This window comes from Branchiostoma belcheri, unplaced genomic scaffold (genome assembly GCF_001625305.1).
Source record: "Branchiostoma belcheri isolate BF01 breed outbred unplaced genomic scaffold, Haploidv18h27 scaffold11, whole genome shotgun sequence".
Classification (NCBI taxonomy): Eukaryota; Metazoa; Chordata; class Leptocardii; order Amphioxiformes; family Branchiostomatidae; genus Branchiostoma; species Branchiostoma belcheri.
In genome coordinates, this window is record NW_017802491.1 from 3,331,850 (window position 1) to 3,350,618 (window position 18,769).

The 18,769-nt window shown below is 40.6% G+C and overlaps 3 protein-coding genes across 4 annotated transcripts; 1 reads left to right on the plus strand and 2 right to left on the minus strand.

Moving 5' to 3' along the window:
- Positions 1 to 5: 5 nt before the first annotated feature.
- Positions 6 to 8,298, minus strand: LOC109484894 (cytosolic endo-beta-N-acetylglucosaminidase-like). 2 transcript variants are annotated; one of them, XR_002141100.1, is made up of 14 exons: positions 8,052 to 8,298; positions 6,193 to 6,415; positions 5,654 to 5,802; positions 5,200 to 5,354; positions 4,742 to 4,890; positions 4,090 to 4,255; positions 3,888 to 3,991; positions 3,625 to 3,733; positions 3,171 to 3,370; positions 2,869 to 3,017; positions 2,496 to 2,655; positions 2,114 to 2,240; positions 1,435 to 1,839; positions 6 to 1,362 (listed from the first exon to the last, which is right to left on the minus strand). XR_002141100.1 is itself a non-coding variant. In XM_019788251.1 (13 exons), exons 1-13 carry the CDS (start codon positions 8,113 to 8,115, stop codon positions 1,486 to 1,488), a joined length of 2,109 nt encoding a protein of 702 aa, XP_019643810.1. In that variant the 5' UTR covers positions 8,116 to 8,298; the 3' UTR covers positions 1,424 to 1,485. The 2 variants fall into 2 exon arrangements, 1 of the variants encoding a protein (XP_019643810.1); XM_019788251.1 differs by lacking the exon at positions 6 to 1,362 and having other exon boundaries at positions 1,424 to 1,839.
- Positions 8,299 to 8,387: 89 nt separating this feature from the next.
- Positions 8,388 to 10,675, plus strand: LOC109485539 (mpv17-like protein). Its single transcript, XM_019789233.1, has 5 exons — positions 8,388 to 8,980; positions 9,224 to 9,294; positions 9,548 to 9,577; positions 9,758 to 9,865; positions 10,215 to 10,675. Exons 1-5 carry the CDS (start codon positions 8,644 to 8,646, stop codon positions 10,251 to 10,253), a joined length of 585 nt encoding a protein of 194 aa, XP_019644792.1. The 5' UTR covers positions 8,388 to 8,643; the 3' UTR covers positions 10,254 to 10,675.
- A 129-nt stretch (positions 10,676 to 10,804) lies between these two features.
- LOC109484852 (major facilitator superfamily domain-containing protein 6-like protein B) lies at positions 10,805 to 15,775 on the minus strand. Its single transcript, XM_019788211.1, is given in 3 exon segments — positions 10,805 to 11,952; positions 11,954 to 14,319; positions 15,659 to 15,775. Coding segments are annotated over 2 exon segments (2,523 nt in total). The 5' UTR covers positions 14,225 to 14,319; positions 15,659 to 15,775; the 3' UTR covers positions 10,805 to 11,700.
- Positions 15,776 to 18,769: the final 2,994 nt, after the last annotated feature.

Consider the following 18,769-nt stretch of genomic DNA (forward strand, 5'->3'; position numbering starts at 1 on the left):
TAGGAAGCACCCCATATTTCCTGTTGAGTGCTGCGAGAAAATGGCTTCCCGAGTCTCTATCTGTGTTTGTGTGCCCAACTTGGAGCAGAGTTTCTGAGCATATGAAGAGGTTGACACCGATCTGAATGGTATAGATGGATAGTTAAGAGTATGGTCTTTCCGATCTGTGTGACTTTTTATGTGTGTCGTGGTTTTGATGACAGTAATTTGGCTGTTTTGTGAAGCGATAGCACTCGTTAAAACCGGTACCTTGTGAAAACTGGTGTGTCGTTACAAAATAACTGTTTTTAATGGGTTATCTAATACTTTCATAGAGAAACAAAACTATCAGGACTTCAATGCATTGAAATTTCAAATTTCTTGCCGTTCTACTGTGGTAAAAATCACGCCAAAAGTAGTGGACCTCGAACACATTTGAGAAGTGTCATGGCGGATTTTGGTATGCAAACATTCCAAAGCTTGGTACTTGGTTCGACCAGGATACGACGAAAAGTACTTCTGATTGATATATTGATCGAGAAGAAATATGTAAGATAAATGGTCGAATACGTAGGGTTAACTAGGCTGAGGGAAACTTCGGCAATTCCTCTCAAAATACCCCCAAATCCAACCAGCTTCCCTGCACCACTTGTGTATGCAAATTTGGGCAGTGGGTCAACTGAACCGGACCAGATGTAGAGACTTTCCCTCTAGAAAACCGTTTCAAATAATCTTAAAAATTTATTCTGTAGAATAAACCCATACAACTCATGTTTTTATTATGCTTGTCTGCTGATAACGATAGTAAGGGACTGGAAAGGGCTGGTCGCCTCGTTGCTAGGGAACGACCAGGTTGAGGACTGAACCTGCCCAAGCCACCGGTAGACGCCCAACACCAGTCTCCATTTCTTTGTATTCCTTGCTTTTACCATTATCCCTGCTGAATATTAATACTTAACCGATTTTATAACAAGGTCTGTTGAAAGATAAGTCTTAGCAAAAAGCTGCCTAAATTTCATACAGGAGTATGTAACAAAAGTGTTACATTTCTCAAATTTTCTGTATCTGCCCACGGAGGTTAAAATGAAACTCCATGATCTGCCCAAGGAGTTTCTAGTAAAATATCTCTGACCCGGTCAAATTGTTGCATTATATATATTACCCCTACAATAGTCAGTCACTGCAAAGTTTTTTTAGTGCATTGCCGTATACATGTAACATTATATATTTAGTTTAATAGCCGTGTACTAGAGGTAACTAATCTATTGTTTGCAAAGGAATCAATCCTACATACAAAATCTCCTTGATGTGACAAATGGGGAAAATTGAAAGATTTACAAACATTTGTGTATTTTCTACACATTATTGCAATTCTCTGGACTCCACCCGTGCTCCACCCTCATTGCAACCAATTCATTCATTGCAGTATTCGCCAGAAAATATCAATTTGAAATCATTATTGTATTTGTCTGATTGTCAGTAGCACATATACATTTTGTAGTTTTATCACTGGATTGGGTACACAATAAACTCTATACTGTTGCCTGGATCAGCTTCATCGTGTATGACTGGTAAGTCTACCACACGATACATGCTGTTCTGTGCCCTCCCCACATACACCTTATCTGTAGTATTGCCAGCTGCCCCTTTGTACCAGAAGTACACATCAAAGCTGGAAGAAGAGACTTGTGGGTACTCCCACTGAAGGGTGGCACTGAAGAGAACTGTTTTAGCTGCCATGGAGTCACCAGCTGGAGTTGTAGCAGTGAGATGTGGTGACTTTTTCCAAGAGACATCCCTGCAGGTTACATTGGTGATGGTTGATTTCTGATTTTTTTCCAGATCTCCAGCATTCATTATCTGGAACATAAGTCAATGTAAGTTGAAATCAGTTGAAATACATGATGTATTTATGCCAAAAATACTACATAGTCTATTCCATCTTGAAAGTGCAACCTTCTATAGATATGGAGTATAGGGGCAATCAGGAAATCATACGCCATGGTCACATCTTCCTGCCTCAAAGTTTTGTACTGCATATTTTCTGACATATTTCAGGGACTTTTTAATGCACAAGTTTTTCACACACAAATTTTCCATGTACAGAAGACCCATTCCAAAACTGAAGAGTTACCCTGATTTCTCCCAGTCTAAGGCACACTTCTTCAGTGTCCCCTTCCACAGTCCCTGTCCTCGAGTACTGAAGGTTGATTCCTTCAATCATACATTCTGTTCCAGTGTCATCTGTCAGCATGTAGAACCTAACAGAATAGGAGATAATGTCACAATCATTTCCCTTGGTGTTTAACACTTGAAAACAGTATCACCACTACTACTACTACATGTACTTATGGTTACGAATTATTGAAAATCACTATGCCTGAATGTTATACTCCCACTATATACAACTTGACAAGATTAAAAGACTTAACACTTCTTAACTGATGCAAGTTGCACACTACTTGATGATACATATGTAACTTATATACATGTATTGGATAGCATGTTTTCCGTACCTTGTCCACCAGCCCTGCTCTGCTGTTTCCTCTCTGGTACACCCAAAACATTCCTTGTACAGCCTGTCACACTCTTTCTCAGGAAGAGCGATGAAGTACACTGCTTGATCTGTGGAATTGTCTCCAGTATTGTTCCTGATAGATGTTTTATCAATGGTGTCTGTAAAAACAAATTCAAGATCCTATTTATTGAAAACTGGAATTACACTTTCCGTTATGTTCATACTTAATTCGTGTATGTTGAGAGGAAAGGAATTTCAGTGGGACACAAGTACAAAATTTAGTGCCTAGGTCCCCCAACATAACTTCAAAAACGGTAATATACCACTTCAATCCATGGGATATATCTCGACTCCAATAGAATCATACCAACCTCCATCCCCCTCCATAAGGACCCACTGTTTGGTCTGTCCTGTGGTCCTGAGAATCAGGTGCACAGCTGCATGGTCAGCACCTGTCTCCCACTTGAAGGTGTAGCTGACCAGGAGAGGGGACTGGACTGGAATTTCTGAGCTGAACAGCCTGAAAAGTAAAAATCATCACATAGCAGTGGGACTATTACCCTTACTGTATGGAGTTCACCATACTGTTGTGTACAGAATAGAGCAAAAGCTGCTAATTGGGTTTGATATGCTATGGTGTGTTTTGCACATTAATTTGAAGGAAAGGTCTTACCTGAAAGACAAGGCATCACAAGCATGTGCAAAGTTTCCCCCCAAAAGCAGGCTGCCACCACCATGGAAGGCATCCTTGGTACAGACACGCATGGTTCTATTTTCTCCTGTCTGGTCTTTTCCCTGAGAGAACTGAGCTGAGGTAAATGTTGTTTGGACCTGCTGACAACTCAGGTTGTACCACGGGCCTCTCCTGGCAACCTGCATGCGTAAAATAAAGCATGACGTGCACTGAGTACAACTTCCTGAATGGTGCTTGGAACTTCTGTCAATCATCATTCTCCCCACATGCCAGCTGTTCCTTCTAGGTAAAGATGGCACATTGCTTAAAAGAAAATACCAGTCTTTATTTGTGTATTGCCATAATGCTAATCTGATGGTGTCTGTACTAATATTGCATTCAGAAACAAGAGTGGAAATGAATGCCGGTAGGAACAAACTTCATGTAAGCTTACCTGACCATTGATGTAGAAGTTTTGGCCTTGTCCCTGGCAGAAAGATGTTACAAAAGGCAGTGCTGCAGGTCCATGCATGGGACATAGGTCAGACAAAAGGTCCCAAAACCTGGTGACATTACAGATGGTAGCAAAAGTTACACTCAAATATTATCCACAAATTGGTGATGACCAGCATAACATAGAAAAAAATGTCTTGTCTATTAGCTCTTCAAAGCTAAAAGCGAAGCCAGACTTGTTCATCTCAAATCAAAATCACCTACTTGTTCTGGTTAGTAGAAAAATTATCAGCTCCAAGCTTTTCAAGCACCCAGCCTGGAGCAAAGACAGCTGCTGATAGACCTTGTTTCCTGATGACAGACAGGGCCTGGAAAATAAATCACAATTACATGCAAAGCTGGAACAAAGGTCAGAAAACAAGACAATTTCTGTTTTATACTTCAATTGATAATTACATGTATGTACCTTGTTGCTGTTGAAGCCCCCTCCACCATAGCAGTTCCTGCCAAACACATCCACACCAACGTACACATCATGTTGTCGCTCTCCTGCCATCTCTACAGAACGCTGAAGGCCATCTTCTTTCCAAGTGTAGTTCAGGAATATCCCATCACAGGAGTCAAAAAATATCCTACATTAAAAACAGATACATGGTCTGTGCATATTGCAATTTACCAGTTGATTAATTAATGTATAGGATAGACATGTACAGGTTGCGTGTATGGGCAACACTTTTGCTGATAAAAAACCATACAAAAATGGACTTTACTTTGAAACAGAAGCATAGTATGTGCCTAAGTTTTCAGTGCTATGAAAAAGACAACCTTTCAGTACCATGGACAGCCACGGTCTGCCTTCATGATCAACAGAAGCTTTTGGTACATCTAAGTGACTCTAGTTTTGGAGTGATGATACTCCTACTGTTCTTGGTAACAATGAGTTCCACTCTATGATTGTTCTATGAAAAAAGAAAAATACATGTGTACCTTCTTAATGATTGTTAAAATTAAGGCTAATAACTGTAGAGGAAGGGCCCAAGAAAAAAGTAGATTTCATGCCCTTCCTTGCATGTCTTTTTATAAGTGCATTCTAACAACATCATAAACAATTGTTAAACCTGTTCTTGTCGTTGAGCTCATCTTGCCACTTGAGTTCCCCTGTGGTGATAACGCTGTCATACCAGATGACCTCACTCCCCTGTACAGCTGTGTGCATCACCTCAGTCAGGTAGGACACAAAGCCGACCAGGGTTTTTACCTGTGGAGCCTGCGTTGAAGAAAGCAACATTAGATACTGACGAAACTTTGTTCTAAGGATACTTTTCAAAATCAACTTACATCTATCTGTCAGAAACATATATAACAGTTACTGCTGTACACTGTGGGCAAGAATATTTGGAATATTCCTATTGCCATATCCCTAGCTGCATTCAGAGATATTACATTCCAAATGTGTACATCGACATCTAGAATGGAGGAGAACACACACAAGCAGTATGTTCCCCCAGTGTTGTTGTCTTTCCACTTTCCTCTCTATAACACCACACCAGTGTTATCCCTAACTTTTTTTTTTTACCTCTAGAGGATTCTCTATGTTGATGAGCCAACCATCAAAGTTGTAGTGCTGAGCCATCTGTGCCAGTTTGTCAGCCAGACCCCTACAGCTGACCTGGTCCTTCAGAAACTGCTGGCAGCGTTTGGCCCCATCATCCCACTCCGTGATCAATGTTCCTGTAAAACAGTAATGATGGCATACATTGTATTATCAGGAAGATAGGAAAAATATCAAAATCATCACCCTCTAATTGATGGGCAGGATAGTAAAGATTTTTGACTAGAATGTGTTGCTACAAGATCTATTTTATCCATGTTCGGCTGCTTAGCTTTCACAATTTAGTCCAATGATCATGAGTATTAAATATCTACCAATACAAGATGCATTACTACACTCTCCAAGCAGGACACTGCTTATAAGCCCTTTGTGAAGATCAGGTCATGGTCAAGACAATGACAGATGAGAGACTTCTTACCTAGAACCTTGACGCCATGTTTGTGAGCAGCATTGGTCCAGCCAGGAGGAGGCAGTGTGATGAAGTGGTGACTGAAGTACACAAACGTGTCGATGTGCTGCCAGTGAGAGATCAGGTAACAGTCATCCCTCCATGTCCCCTGAACAAACCTGGGAATATGTAGTCTAAAAGTCAGTTTGATACCGTCAAATCATTAACAGTGGTAACATTATAAAACCACTGAATCTGGATTGTTCAACTGATAAAACCACCCTTTTGTGTAACACACCTGCTTAACAGCGCATCAATATTAGCAAATCACTCCTCAGATGCAAACCATATATATCTAACCCTAATACTTGATATTTAAAGATATCTACAGGAGAGACAACTACAGTATTTAAAGACAACAGGTTACTGTTGTTTGCCTGTCTGAAAGTTACTGCTGTTTATTTTCCAATGCTTAGTTTTTTAAGCATTTGATGTACATCTTGACCAAGATAACTATACTGTCAGTCTATCCTGATTGATTGGGAGTGACCAACTTCCCTTCACCTTACCTGTCTTCAATATAGCCTCCCTTCATGTCGTGACACACCAGGGTCTTGGGCACACCATCTTGCTGAGTTCTCTTGGCAAGAGGGACAGTGGCAATATTGAAGGCATCCGTCTTACAGCCATCTTTGTGTGGTGTCCATGCCAGAACGTCCTCTACTGTGTACAGTGGCCTGCTAACTGGAACCAGGGAGTCTGATGTGTCAGACTCAGTCTCAAAGTTCTTACCTGGAAATGGGTGAATATTTGACAACTAATTCGATACCATTAGACCAGACCATAATGCGAATACAAAATATATAAATATCAAATTGTCTTAGTTTCACTCTACCATGACTTCCACATCCTGATACTAGTATATGCTTTCATCTTTATGTCTCAAGCAGTATTTTACATACCAACGAGGTCAATATAACGTTAACGGGGGGGTGCCCTAATTCCGTGCTATGTTCCATGCAAACGCACAGACCTTTGGTAATAGTTTATCTGACCAAAAACCCGCGCAACATGAGCTATAATATTGACAGATAAAGATCACAACGATTAAAGCTGTACAGCTGTGTATTTCACTTGAGTGTAGCGGCTTGCACCCAATCGTAATGGTTCGCGAAACGCACGGCAGTTTTTTGGTCATTTTGCCGGTGGAACGTTCTATCGCAACAGGGGTGCCCTAATTCCGACCTAGTGTTTAACACAGGTCGATCTGAGAAGAGAATTTAGAAATAATAATACACAAATTATGACTAAAACAATCTACAAATGTTTTCTGTCCCAAACAAGTCCTCTTTTTACGATTACGCGACTTGCTCCAAAGTGGCTGTTTGAAAAGCAAAACCTGCATGAGGGTCTGCATGGGGGGTCCTGATTACGCTTTACACTAAATTTATGGAGGCTCGCAACGCTTTACGTTAAATTCCGGGAGGCCGGCAACGCTTTACGCTAAATTCTGCCTCCTTTATCCCGAGTTGTTCGCCTAAATTTGTTTATCAACTGACTCACAGTAGTCGTTTCGCTGTCTTGAAGAACTGACGACTCCACATTGCACCGATACTGGGTCAGAATCGACCCCGTATGCGATAAAATGCGCACAATCACGGGCGTCGCGTGGGCCATGGTGGGATTGTACCGCGCACATGGACCCAGATAGGACAGGCAAGAAAGGGACAGACAGGATGAAGATGCGACTGAGATTGACTCCAGATGTGCTCCCGCCACCCGGTCAATACTGACCAATAATCCCACAGAACTCCACTGATGTCATGGGTGCTCTCATGTCCAGGTTAGACAATAGAAATCCTGGATACGACGTTGACCCAACAGGTCATCCGCTGGTTGCTGGTTCGTCCGCTACGGCTTACGAAAAATGGGAGTCCAGACTACGATTTACGGGGAATTTATAGGCTCGATTACGCTTTACGTGAAATGCGCTGGCTACGCTTTACGGGAAATTTTCGCCTCCTCACTACGAATTACGGTAAATAAAATAACTTCCCTACGAATTACAGGAAATTAAAGAGGCCCGCCTACGCCTTACGGAAAAGAGCATGCAGACCCTCCTGCATTTTTGACACGCTCGTCAACCCCCGAACAAGCGTCGAATTCACACAGATTTTTCACTCGTCTGTTGTCGGAGTGTAGGAACTAAAACAAACTTTGTGAGATTGCCGATATCAACACAAAAACATAGTCCATTCTTGTGATTATTTTTAGGCTCCCATGCATAACGCCGCAACAAGGATTTTTCAAACTAGTTCGGTATTAGGGATGGGTCGGAATTAGGGCACCCCCCGTTACTGTTCTGTGTCCACAAGTGTCCATGGTTTGGGGTTTATTTATAATAATTGTGGAATTAGGGGAAACTCACCGAGCTGTGGCTTTATGGAAAAATCCAAGTCCGCAAGGCTGACACTCACAGTACCACCACTCATTGTGTTCCACTTTCATAAACACCTTGCAGTGGTCAGTCCCGACAGCAACTGCCCACCTGCGGCTCTGGTTTCTACCACTACTGAATGGGGCAATGCGACTTAGAAAATGAATAAATATGCGCAATATATCCAGGAAAAGTGAGGTTCTACATATGTGCAAATCATTAACCTTTAAATTCAATAATACATAAAATAACATTAAAAGTATAATTCAGGTTGAGCCGTTCCAAAAAATAATCAATGGTCGATGGTCACACTTAGATACAGTATGGCAGGCCATTGACCTTTGACACTCAACATGGCGGACATGGGACCAAAAAGATAGCCAAAGGAGATGTTTCTGTCAAATTTTACCATCTTTTTGCTTACTCGCGTCGTGATGGTGTCCAAAATATGTGCATAAAAATAATCTGTTTTTTATAAGTCCGATTAAGGTCCGTTTTTACGTTTGATTGTTGTCTAGGGCAGGACTTTGATCGTCGGCAACTTGGGTCACCGCGCTAGAGTAGAGGAGTTAGCACTGCTGCAATGATACCTCTTCTCAGGAACGTGCTGCGGAAAAGCCCCTACCTGACGAGTGTGGGACTGTACACCACCCTGTACACCGGAGCAGACGTCTGTCATCAGCTGTGGCACTTCCATTTCATCGAGAAAACCACACACCAACACTCAACATTTTCCCTCGACCTCGGAAGGACCGCCAGAATGAGTTTTATCGGTTTCGCGTGTTTAGGCAATTTCAACTACATGTGGATCCCGTTCTTAGAGAGGCTGTTTCCTGGTGCTACCGTTCGTAAGACCTTGGCCAAGGTGCTGGTGGATCAGGTCATAGCGGCCCCTATCCTTATCACGGCCTTTTATGTTGGTAAGAAAATTGTGTAGAACTACTACGAGCTAGGAGTTGATTTTGAACTAGCTATTCAATGATATTTTAAACTTCCTTGAACTACTTTAGGCAGTCCCTTTCTTTAGAGTTTAGATGTGTTATCCATGATTTGATGATGAGTAACGTCGATCAATTAGAAAGTGGTCGTAAATCTGTCAAGTTTAACTAACCAAGGAGCTTAACCCCCTTGAACTAACTGACATTTTCTATTCACGTCTCCAGGGCTAAGGACGCTGGAGAGGAAGCCTGATGTCTTTGCAGTTGTGAGAGAGAAATTTGTGGATACTTACCTGGTACAGTAACGTTTACTCCTAAACAATGTGTTTTAGCAAGTGTTTATGACCTTTGTTCCTGACGTATTTCATGTAAAATACCTTCTTCTTCATCTCTTTCATTAGTACATACTAGTAATTCTTAACTGTAGATTTGGGCAAGTTATAACTGACAGAATCTGTGGATTTTCACCTCAGTGGTCACAACTCACAAGATACAATGTTGCTCAGGATTTGTGTCTTGTTACTCATCATGTTATTATTGTTGTTACAGACAGGAATGATGTTCTGGCCAGCAGCTCAGGTAAAAGCATCCCAATGAAGTATAACACATAGATTCAACTCATGACCACATGGAGCATATGTAAATTTGGTTCCTGTAACAACATACTAGTATTAATGTGACATTCTTGCAACCCATTAAACAAATCTTTTGACAATTCTTACATGGGTCAGAAAATTAAACACTTCTATAATGTTCCAGACAATCAACTTCTACCTGCTGCCTCTACAATATCGTGTGATCTTTCTGGGAGTCTGTTCATTTACCTGGGCTAACGTCATGTGCTTTATGAAGGCAAGGGCAGAACAGGTAGGTCTAATCAAAGTAATCCATGATAATTTATTATTCAGTACAGTTCAGTTCATCCTAATCAGGTGACACCATGTATTGTCTCCACAAGTTCCTGTCACGCATGACAGAGGACAGTTCAGCACTGGCCAGACCTTTATTATTATGTTATTTATTATTATATTATTATATCAAGCATTTGAATATTATGCTGTGACTATTGAATATTTTTCTTGTTTTGAAATACAAAACTTTTAGGTGAATGAATGAAATATAATGAATTGATAGAAGTATGTAACAGTTTGCAGTCTTTGCCAGTTCTATGAGACAGTTCTAAGTGACAGCATTATGCACAATGTTTCCTTCACAGAAATTGCTGGAGTCCAATGCTGGAAACCAACAAGATTGATGAAGAGATAATGTCTGCAAAATAAGGTTCTTGACAAGATGCATCATCAATCCTACCTCAGTAAAAATGTGCATTTACCGATATGAATTTTAAATTTTCATTCACTAAAACTAGTTTATGACAAGGATGTAACTAGTATGTTGGTCGCTTCGGGTGTCTTATAGATAACGAATCATATTTTAATTACTAGTATATTTTTATTGTGTTTTTTTTTAATCATTGAAAAGATTTTTATTACTTCAAATTTATACACCTTTTGGATGATATATTACCTTTCATGTTGGCTGCTGTCACTACTGTGTAGAATTTTTCACTGACCTGGGCCAAAATTTGTGTATGAAATCAATCTATCAGGATGCTTGTCAAAAGTGATTGATATTTCTTGCTGCTAATATGAAATAAATTGTGTGATAGAATCCAAATTTCTTAAAGTCTTGATGAATGCCCAATTTCTCCTATAAAGACCTACTCTATTGCACACTTTTGACTGGACTCTGCCCATGGGAATGATATTTGCACATGAAATAAATCAGCAGCTTGAAGAGAACGGATCATCATAATCATATCCAAGGATCTATTGAAACTTTGCACTTAATGCCACCAAACATAGATGGTCCACCTCTATACTTACATGTAGCTTACACCAAAAGTAAACTCTTCCAGCAATTCTCATGATAAACTTAAACATTGCAAAATGGATCATAATGCACTACATCATCATGTGACTAATAGTGTCAGAGACTCAGTGTTTGGATAATAGAAATATAACAGTACATTACCCTTACTCCAACTTTTGAACTCCATATTAATTTTAGATACTATGCATATCTTATATAAGCGCATAAATATTATGTATATTCACACTTCTCCCATTGAGTTTATAGAATTCTAAGCTTTCAACAGTCATAACTAGAGAATTTACACATTGTTTACGCAGTTGTTTTTCCCATGTGACTTATACTTGGACAAGGTTTCACTGAAGAAAATTGTCTGTTGCACTGATTGGCAATGTCATGAAAAAATTGCTACACGTAGGAGCGACACGTTTCATTCAAAGCAAGAATCAGAACAATTTTATGATACTTGGATACTTGAGATGATAACAAAGAATTGGATCTGGATCGAAAAAGTAAGATTGTTTGGCATTTTTGGAAAATACACAAAATGTCTCCTATTAATAGTATTATCTAAGATAAGTCTTTTTGTAACAGATATGTACAGACTGTTGTGTATAAATTTCTTGTCATGTCAATCACAACATCAGAAATGAGCTATTTTTACTTCAACTTCGGCTGACAATTTTATACATGTATAGTATATAAAGCGATGAGCTGTAGCTTGTGCTCATTAGCTTTGATAGTAGGCAATTTTACATGAAAAGTAGTTGCACCTTCTCGGTGGTCATTGCCTACTTATCTATGTAAATATAGTAGCAAACTAACTGTGGTCATGGGCACCACTGTCTCATTAGTGGCACCTCACACCTCCTTTCAGTTTCTCTCAGAGCCTTTTCTAACCAGTCATCATCCTCTTTGTCTTCATCATCTGATGACACAGTGTTATCAACACGAATGTTGGACTTTGTCTGCCTCAATAATCTGGAATAGTTCATCTTTGCTTTTCTTGGTGCAAACCTCTGGAACAAGACGAACCCAAGACACCAGACTACAGAGACAACACAAGCTGCCCTATACAAAATAGGTCACCCCATACTTGTCATAGATAACCCCACTGACCATACTACCTGTGCCAAAACCCAGACCCCAATATATTGCAGCTATGATTGCCTGCACAGTTCTCTCGATCCCGGGAGGAGAGATGTGCTCTGCGTACCCCATTATTGCACCCCAGAAAGCGCCATAGCTAAAGGAATGAAGAAGCTCAATAGGGACTACTGCCCAGGGTGTCCACAGAAAGGAGTAGTAGAGAAAGCGGACGGAAAGACCCAGGAAGGCAATAGACACAAGCCCGGCATGAGTCACTCGTTTGATCAGCCAGTTCCCCAAGAACATCATGGGTATCTCTGCACAAGTGGACACTGTGACAGACAGACCCATGATGATCTCTGACCCTCCCTTGTCCTGTACCAGCCAGAAGAGAAAGTTGTGGATGCTTGCTGCCAGGCAACCCGCCACAAACACCGTCACCAGGTAGCAGATGTTTCGACAGTCTGTAAGGAGAAGCCTGAAGCTCTTGGAGATTTTCCTCTGGTTGTGCTCCTTGCAGACTGGATGGATGGGGTAGAAGAGGGCCAAGAGGAAGGCAAGTCCCACCACCCCAGCAAAAGTGTAGAAGTGGATCATGAAGTGGTTAATGCCTTGATTTAAGAAGCAGTCCGTGTTATCCACCAAAGCAGCAACGCCTGTTGCACAAATGGCAATGCCCAGTGAGCTCCAGTACTTCTGCTGGCCGTACTTCTCAATGTCATCCAGGTTATCCAGGAACTCGTACAGGGAGTCGTCGCAGATTTTCTCCACTTGAGATGTGAGAAGTTCCCCGATGATGATCACAGTCAGGACAATAAGGAAAGTTCTGTACTGCAACGGCAGGATCTCAACTTTCAGCTCGTGCACAATACTTTTCAAGCCCTCCATCAGAGATGTTGCTCTCTTCTCTCTGTTAGAGACAGATTTGTGATAAGTACTCTTCTTGTGCACCATTCCTCTGACAGGTGATTCATGGTAACTGTCTCCATACTGTTCGTTGTAGTACGGTGAATTCTCAAAGTCCTCATACCCCTCATTGTATTTGTCACTACCTTCAGCATCTGGTTGTTTTTCACCAAATTTCTCACTCAACTTTAACAGACGTTCTCTTACTTCAGGCTGGGCATCCTGATACTTGGTAAGTAGATAGTTAAGTAGGTTTGAAACGTCTTCTTTACCCTCTTGGGGGGTTTCTTCATCAACAGGACTATTGTTGTTCACATACTGGGGATAGTCATTGCTCTCTGAAAAGTCTGTGTAATAGTTCTTATTGGGCTTGTCTATGTCCTTCCTTGTTTCAAGATTTTCGTTCTGTTGATGAAATTCATCATACCTGGAACGTTTCTCTGTTGGCAGCCTTGTTTCTGGCAATGTGCTTTGGGACAGCCCTGTGTTTCCTTTCATTGGTGACCTATGGTCAAAGAGGTTAGCTGCATTTTTTGTGCTGTCTATAACACTGTCATCTTTAGGTATGAAAAATGGCTCTGATGGCAGAAGTTCTTCTTTCTCTTCATCATCAGGGGTGCCCAATTCTTCAGGAAAGCTGCCAGTGTTCATAATTCCCCCTGTTTCAGCCCTAGGCATGCTGTCATCAATTAACTCATTTTTCACTGAGACTTTTCTACTGGAAGTATCCTGTGGTCCAAGCTCCTCAGGCAAGTTATCTAGTGGAAGATTTTCTTGAAGGAATGGGGCATTGGAAATTGTCTGCTGACTTACTCCACTTGAGGACTGCTGAGCTATTTCTGTGGAATTTACATGAGTTTCTTCAGTAGGCAAGTCATTGCCACTGTTCATGTTCTCCACTGGTTGCTGGAACGGTTCTTCTGTGTTGAACACATCAGCTGACGTATTTCCTCCGATACCTCCCTGCAAACTCCCGTGAATCAAACCATTGACTTTCCCTGTTTCCTCTGCACCATCAGTGTGATTTCCAGGACAGAACTTAGATGTGTAGTCCTCATCTATTGGTGGTATGACTGTCAGAGACAAGGTGCATGCTATAGTCATAAACAGTGCAAACAGGATCACCAGCCGTCGGACGTTGTATTTTTTGGCCATCTTTGCCCAAACAGGTGTGGCCCACAGGCTGATGAAGGCCCGAGTGCCACATATGATCCCGACTTGTGTGGCCGACAGTCCCAGAAGCCGGAAGTAGAGCGGGAGGAAGGGCAGGAGGCAGGCCTTGCCAGCATGGTTCAGGAAGTAGAAGGCCTTGGCTATGGCCAGGCTCTGTGGCACGTTCCACTGTTTGGTTTTCCCCATGACTCTGCTATCCTGTTTGTGCTGTCACTTTTGCTGCTTCAACCCATGGTGAACCGTCTCTGTTTGACTTGCACACATCCAGCTATTGCAACATCCTGTTGGGAAACAGAAGCAGTGACATGGTCAGAACAACTCATATTTGCAAACCCATCAAAAGATCTCATTTTGTGAGGAATTTCAAACTGCAAACATTTGACCTGGCCATACATTTTGTCTATTTAAGCTGCGCACCACAAATATACACAACAATCTCTCAAGAACATTTATTGTCCATTTTCAGGCTAGGAAGGACACTGTTAGGCAAATATACAAACACTGCCAAGGATACCACAGTAGTGACAGAGTATCCAGGCTTAGCTGCAAGATTATACCACAATAGCAACCATGTTAAGTAAAAAAAGTTCATTGGACAAAAATCTACGTGAAGTTGTAATACTTTTGGCAGAGTGGGTAACAGTGTGTTGTGCCAAACAAATTAAAAAGCAGAAAAAACACTCCAAGTATGAGATGACCAAAAGGTAGGAAGTAATGGCAATAAATGTCAATATCCTAAATAGACAGATTTCCTCATTGAAATGCATAGGATGCCTTTAAACACCTACACTACAGCTGTCTGGCCAGCTGTCATGATGCTACTTAGCAGCTACTACCATGAACGCAACAGCTGGAACAAATCAACCACTATCTGCTGGAAAACCGCTATTACCACACACCCACAAAGGTTGATAAAATTAGTGACCCGTTCTACAAGTCCATCAAAATAGGGGTGTTTTGTTAAATATCATATGGCCTATGAAAACTGCATCTTGTGCACACTAAAAGACCACATGCGTAACTACATACCAATGCAGCAAAGGGCTCGTGAGTTACAGCTGGGAACGTGCAGACACGACTCATTCCAATACTCCACAGAGGTCACTGACCTCCTCCCCGGAGTAGATATAGATGAAGAGCACGGGTACACGCACAAATAAACATTGTACTGGTAACAAAAGTAATTTGCACATCCCAAGACCAAACATGCCATTTTAGACACTCATGCAGTCAAACTCACACAGAAAACTAACCATGGGACATACTTCAAAGGACTACTATTGTCCTGTAGATTCTGAGTTCAATGACCTGCATACATGCTGAATGAAGAACCTTCTTATACAGTCTTTTGCCAACCTGATGAAATTATTCACAGACCTGGATACAGCTTGTCAAATATCAGACATTGCAAATGCAGTACAATGTATTTGGTAAGTAAACCAAAATCAGAGAAGTTTCTTAACTATTTTACAACCTATGGTGACCTTTTAGGCCACGTAATCTTAAAAGGAAGGGCTTGAGGCTAATTGTAATTCACAGATTATGTCATTTTGTTACCTTCCCATCCTTCCCCACCACTACAATCTAGTAATATCATTAAGTAATGTAAAGCAGCCATACCTACAGGATGTCCTGAGTCAACAAGCTGTTTGCAGTGCTGTTAAGTTCTGCTAGTCAAGGAAAAGCTTACCACCTGTTACACATCCCGGTGGTGTCTGATCCGTGTGTGGGGCTACTAATTATTTATGCAAATTAGAAACCATTGTGGGAGCGTAATAGCCCTTATATATCAATTCCTACATAGATACATTGTAGTTAAGGAAGGGCATGAACTGTATTTACAAAACAAAAATGTTCCATGACATAGTTTTACTACATCACCAGAATCTGACATGGAAGGACAGCTATAAATTCACTTTAAACTAAGTTTTAACTGGTCACATGTTCAGCTTTGTGCCACGTCAGCGTTACATGTGGTCAAGGCTCTTAAGGGAGGAGCTAAGCCTATTAAATGGACATTCATTAGACCAATGGGAATACTTTTATCTGGAGATCAAAGCAAGGTATCAATTTTTTTTAATATCAATTTTTTCTTCTCCTTTCTGGCATGATGCCCATTAAGTACAGATTTATTGGCAATATCTACAAATGTCTTTTAAAACAATGCAGCAACTCGACACATACACACACACATAAACAAACACACACCCTAAATTGCCTAATAGCAAAATGACAGATGCATATGATAACATTGAATTTCATATTTTGAGATGTCAAATGGCTTGTGGGTATTGTAAGTGACTCTGATTAAGTATTAGACAGACAACAGTACCGAGGTATCACAGCTGCCAACTAGAATAGCATTAGGAAAACTTGTACCTCTCAAACCCCATTAACATCAAAACCCCCATGCAAAGGTGCTTGGTGCCTGGTAGACAACAAAACATGTACTGTACACTACGGTAGTTGTCTACAGAAAAACTGCACACTTACACCATGTGAACCAGTCTTTCTACTGTCACCTAATGACCCAATGTCTTTTGTTTTGCTGACAACATGTTTGCTACCCACAGTGATGAGACAATACAGCCTATTATTACCCACAAACTCTTTCAAACACAAGAGACCTGATGTTAGTTTCGTCAAAAGCCTCAAGATATGTTCTGTATATAGCACCTGGATGAAAAACCTTTACAAACCTGTTTTAACTTTACATGATGTTTGAGATTTATCTTCGTTGTTATCACTGAAGTGCCTTTGTTCAGGTAACACTTCTGATGGACAATAACCTCATACAAAATTCTAAAATCTATATTAATAGATAGATACAAGTTACATAACTTTTAATGTGTTATATCCTTCATGTATCATGCCTAGAAAAGATTAGGAATTGATGTCAACATACAAAATGCAGTAACAGCCCACTAATGGTCTATTCTTTCTTCCATGCTGGAAGAAAATGTTTTCATTTGTCATATTGTCTTTTAAAGTACAATGTATTGATATACATATATGTCACATTCTTAGGTTTCTTGTAACTGATTAAAATGTGTTTTCCAAAGCCATAATTTCAACAGCACTTTCAGTGGCATACTGGACAATACACGACTTCAGACAGTCATATGGACAGACAGACAGACAGCAAGCATGGGAAAAGACCTTCAAAAATGTGGCAATATATTTATTGTCAAACTCATGATCAGCAGGTGGAGCAAAAGAATGATCCTGAAATGACTGTGTACAAAACATCCATGAACCTAGCAATCCATGTTTCATTGAACCAGGCTATTGCAATATATCTTTGTACCAGTAGGGTGCATTCAATTAAGAGAAAAGCTCTGTGGTGGCACACTGTCAGTGATGGATGTTCAATTTTGATTATCTTCCTGATCTGTGATTTTGTATGCTGACAAGCCAGATCAAAACATTGAGGTGGACAGAAGCCTGTCAATTAGGTTCTAATGGAGGTCTTATTAAACTGCCCCTCCCCTTCCTATAGTCTGCAGGGGTTAACACTCTCATGCAAGTCAATATAGAATGTGCCAGATGGGACAGGACTGAACAATGCGGTCCAAGGTAAATTACATGCTTCAGTGACTTCCAATTACTTAAGTAGGTAGAGTGGGTTTCAATATGTTCTGATATTAAAACAGCCTTTTTGGCAGTGGTTGTTTTGACACATAAATTCTCCTAAAAATGAAATTGATTAGTCTGAAGCCTACGGAGTGGTCATACAATATATCAATTTTCATCAGGATGTTGACAAACTAAGCGACACAAGTCCAACAGCAGGATGCAGATGGCATGGAATATCTTTACCTTAATAATCATCCTTAATTTCATCATTTTTGGGTATGCCCTTAATTTGGGGGGCTGTTTATTGTAGTTAGTTCCTCACTGACAATGATTGCAGGGTTATGGCCTCTGACTGCTTCAGTTATGCCTCCAGCAGTAAGCCTTGGCTATCTAGGTCAGCCTTTGGTTACATTGTCCTTTCTTACTAGAGCATAAGACAGTCAACAGATCCAACACTGAAAAGGGTAATACTTTTTCTCCCTTTTTACAGGCTATACAACACATTTATAAAACATTTAGTTAGTAATTATGATATGGTACATTAATCGACAAAAGCTGAAGTGTTAATTACTGTAATAATGATAATCTACCAAACTTAGTGTTCCCTATAGTTATATTTTAATTATGGTAGTTTGGAAAAACACAGCCCTGATAGATTACAATTAATGTTGAGACATAGAGATTCATTGTAGCTACCCCCCACCCAAAAAAAATTACTATTGTGAGGGTTAAGTACCCAGCACAACTGAACATAAGATTAAAAATTAGATGCAACTAGAGTGTAGAACTGCAGGGTGTAAATCGACATAATCACATCTGATTACCTCCCTGACAACTTATCTAATGCAGACTTTCTGTTCCACCTGACATGTCATCAAAATGGTCAACACTCCAAAAACATTTTAATCAGGAAGGTCCGTATAAGAAGCTGACAGTGACACTTTGCTCCAAGTGCATGTACGTTTCTGTTGAAATATTTGTAATATCGTCGTGTAACGTTCCTTAGTGCATCATAGAATTATATTGTATCGTTCGCATGTCTTCAGTGCATTATCTTTTAGTCCCGCTTTGTTTGTGCAGCTTGGATACGAACCAAGGACTTACAAAGGCGTTCCTACGCACAAACTCAAAGAACCATGTCACACGCTAACAGCC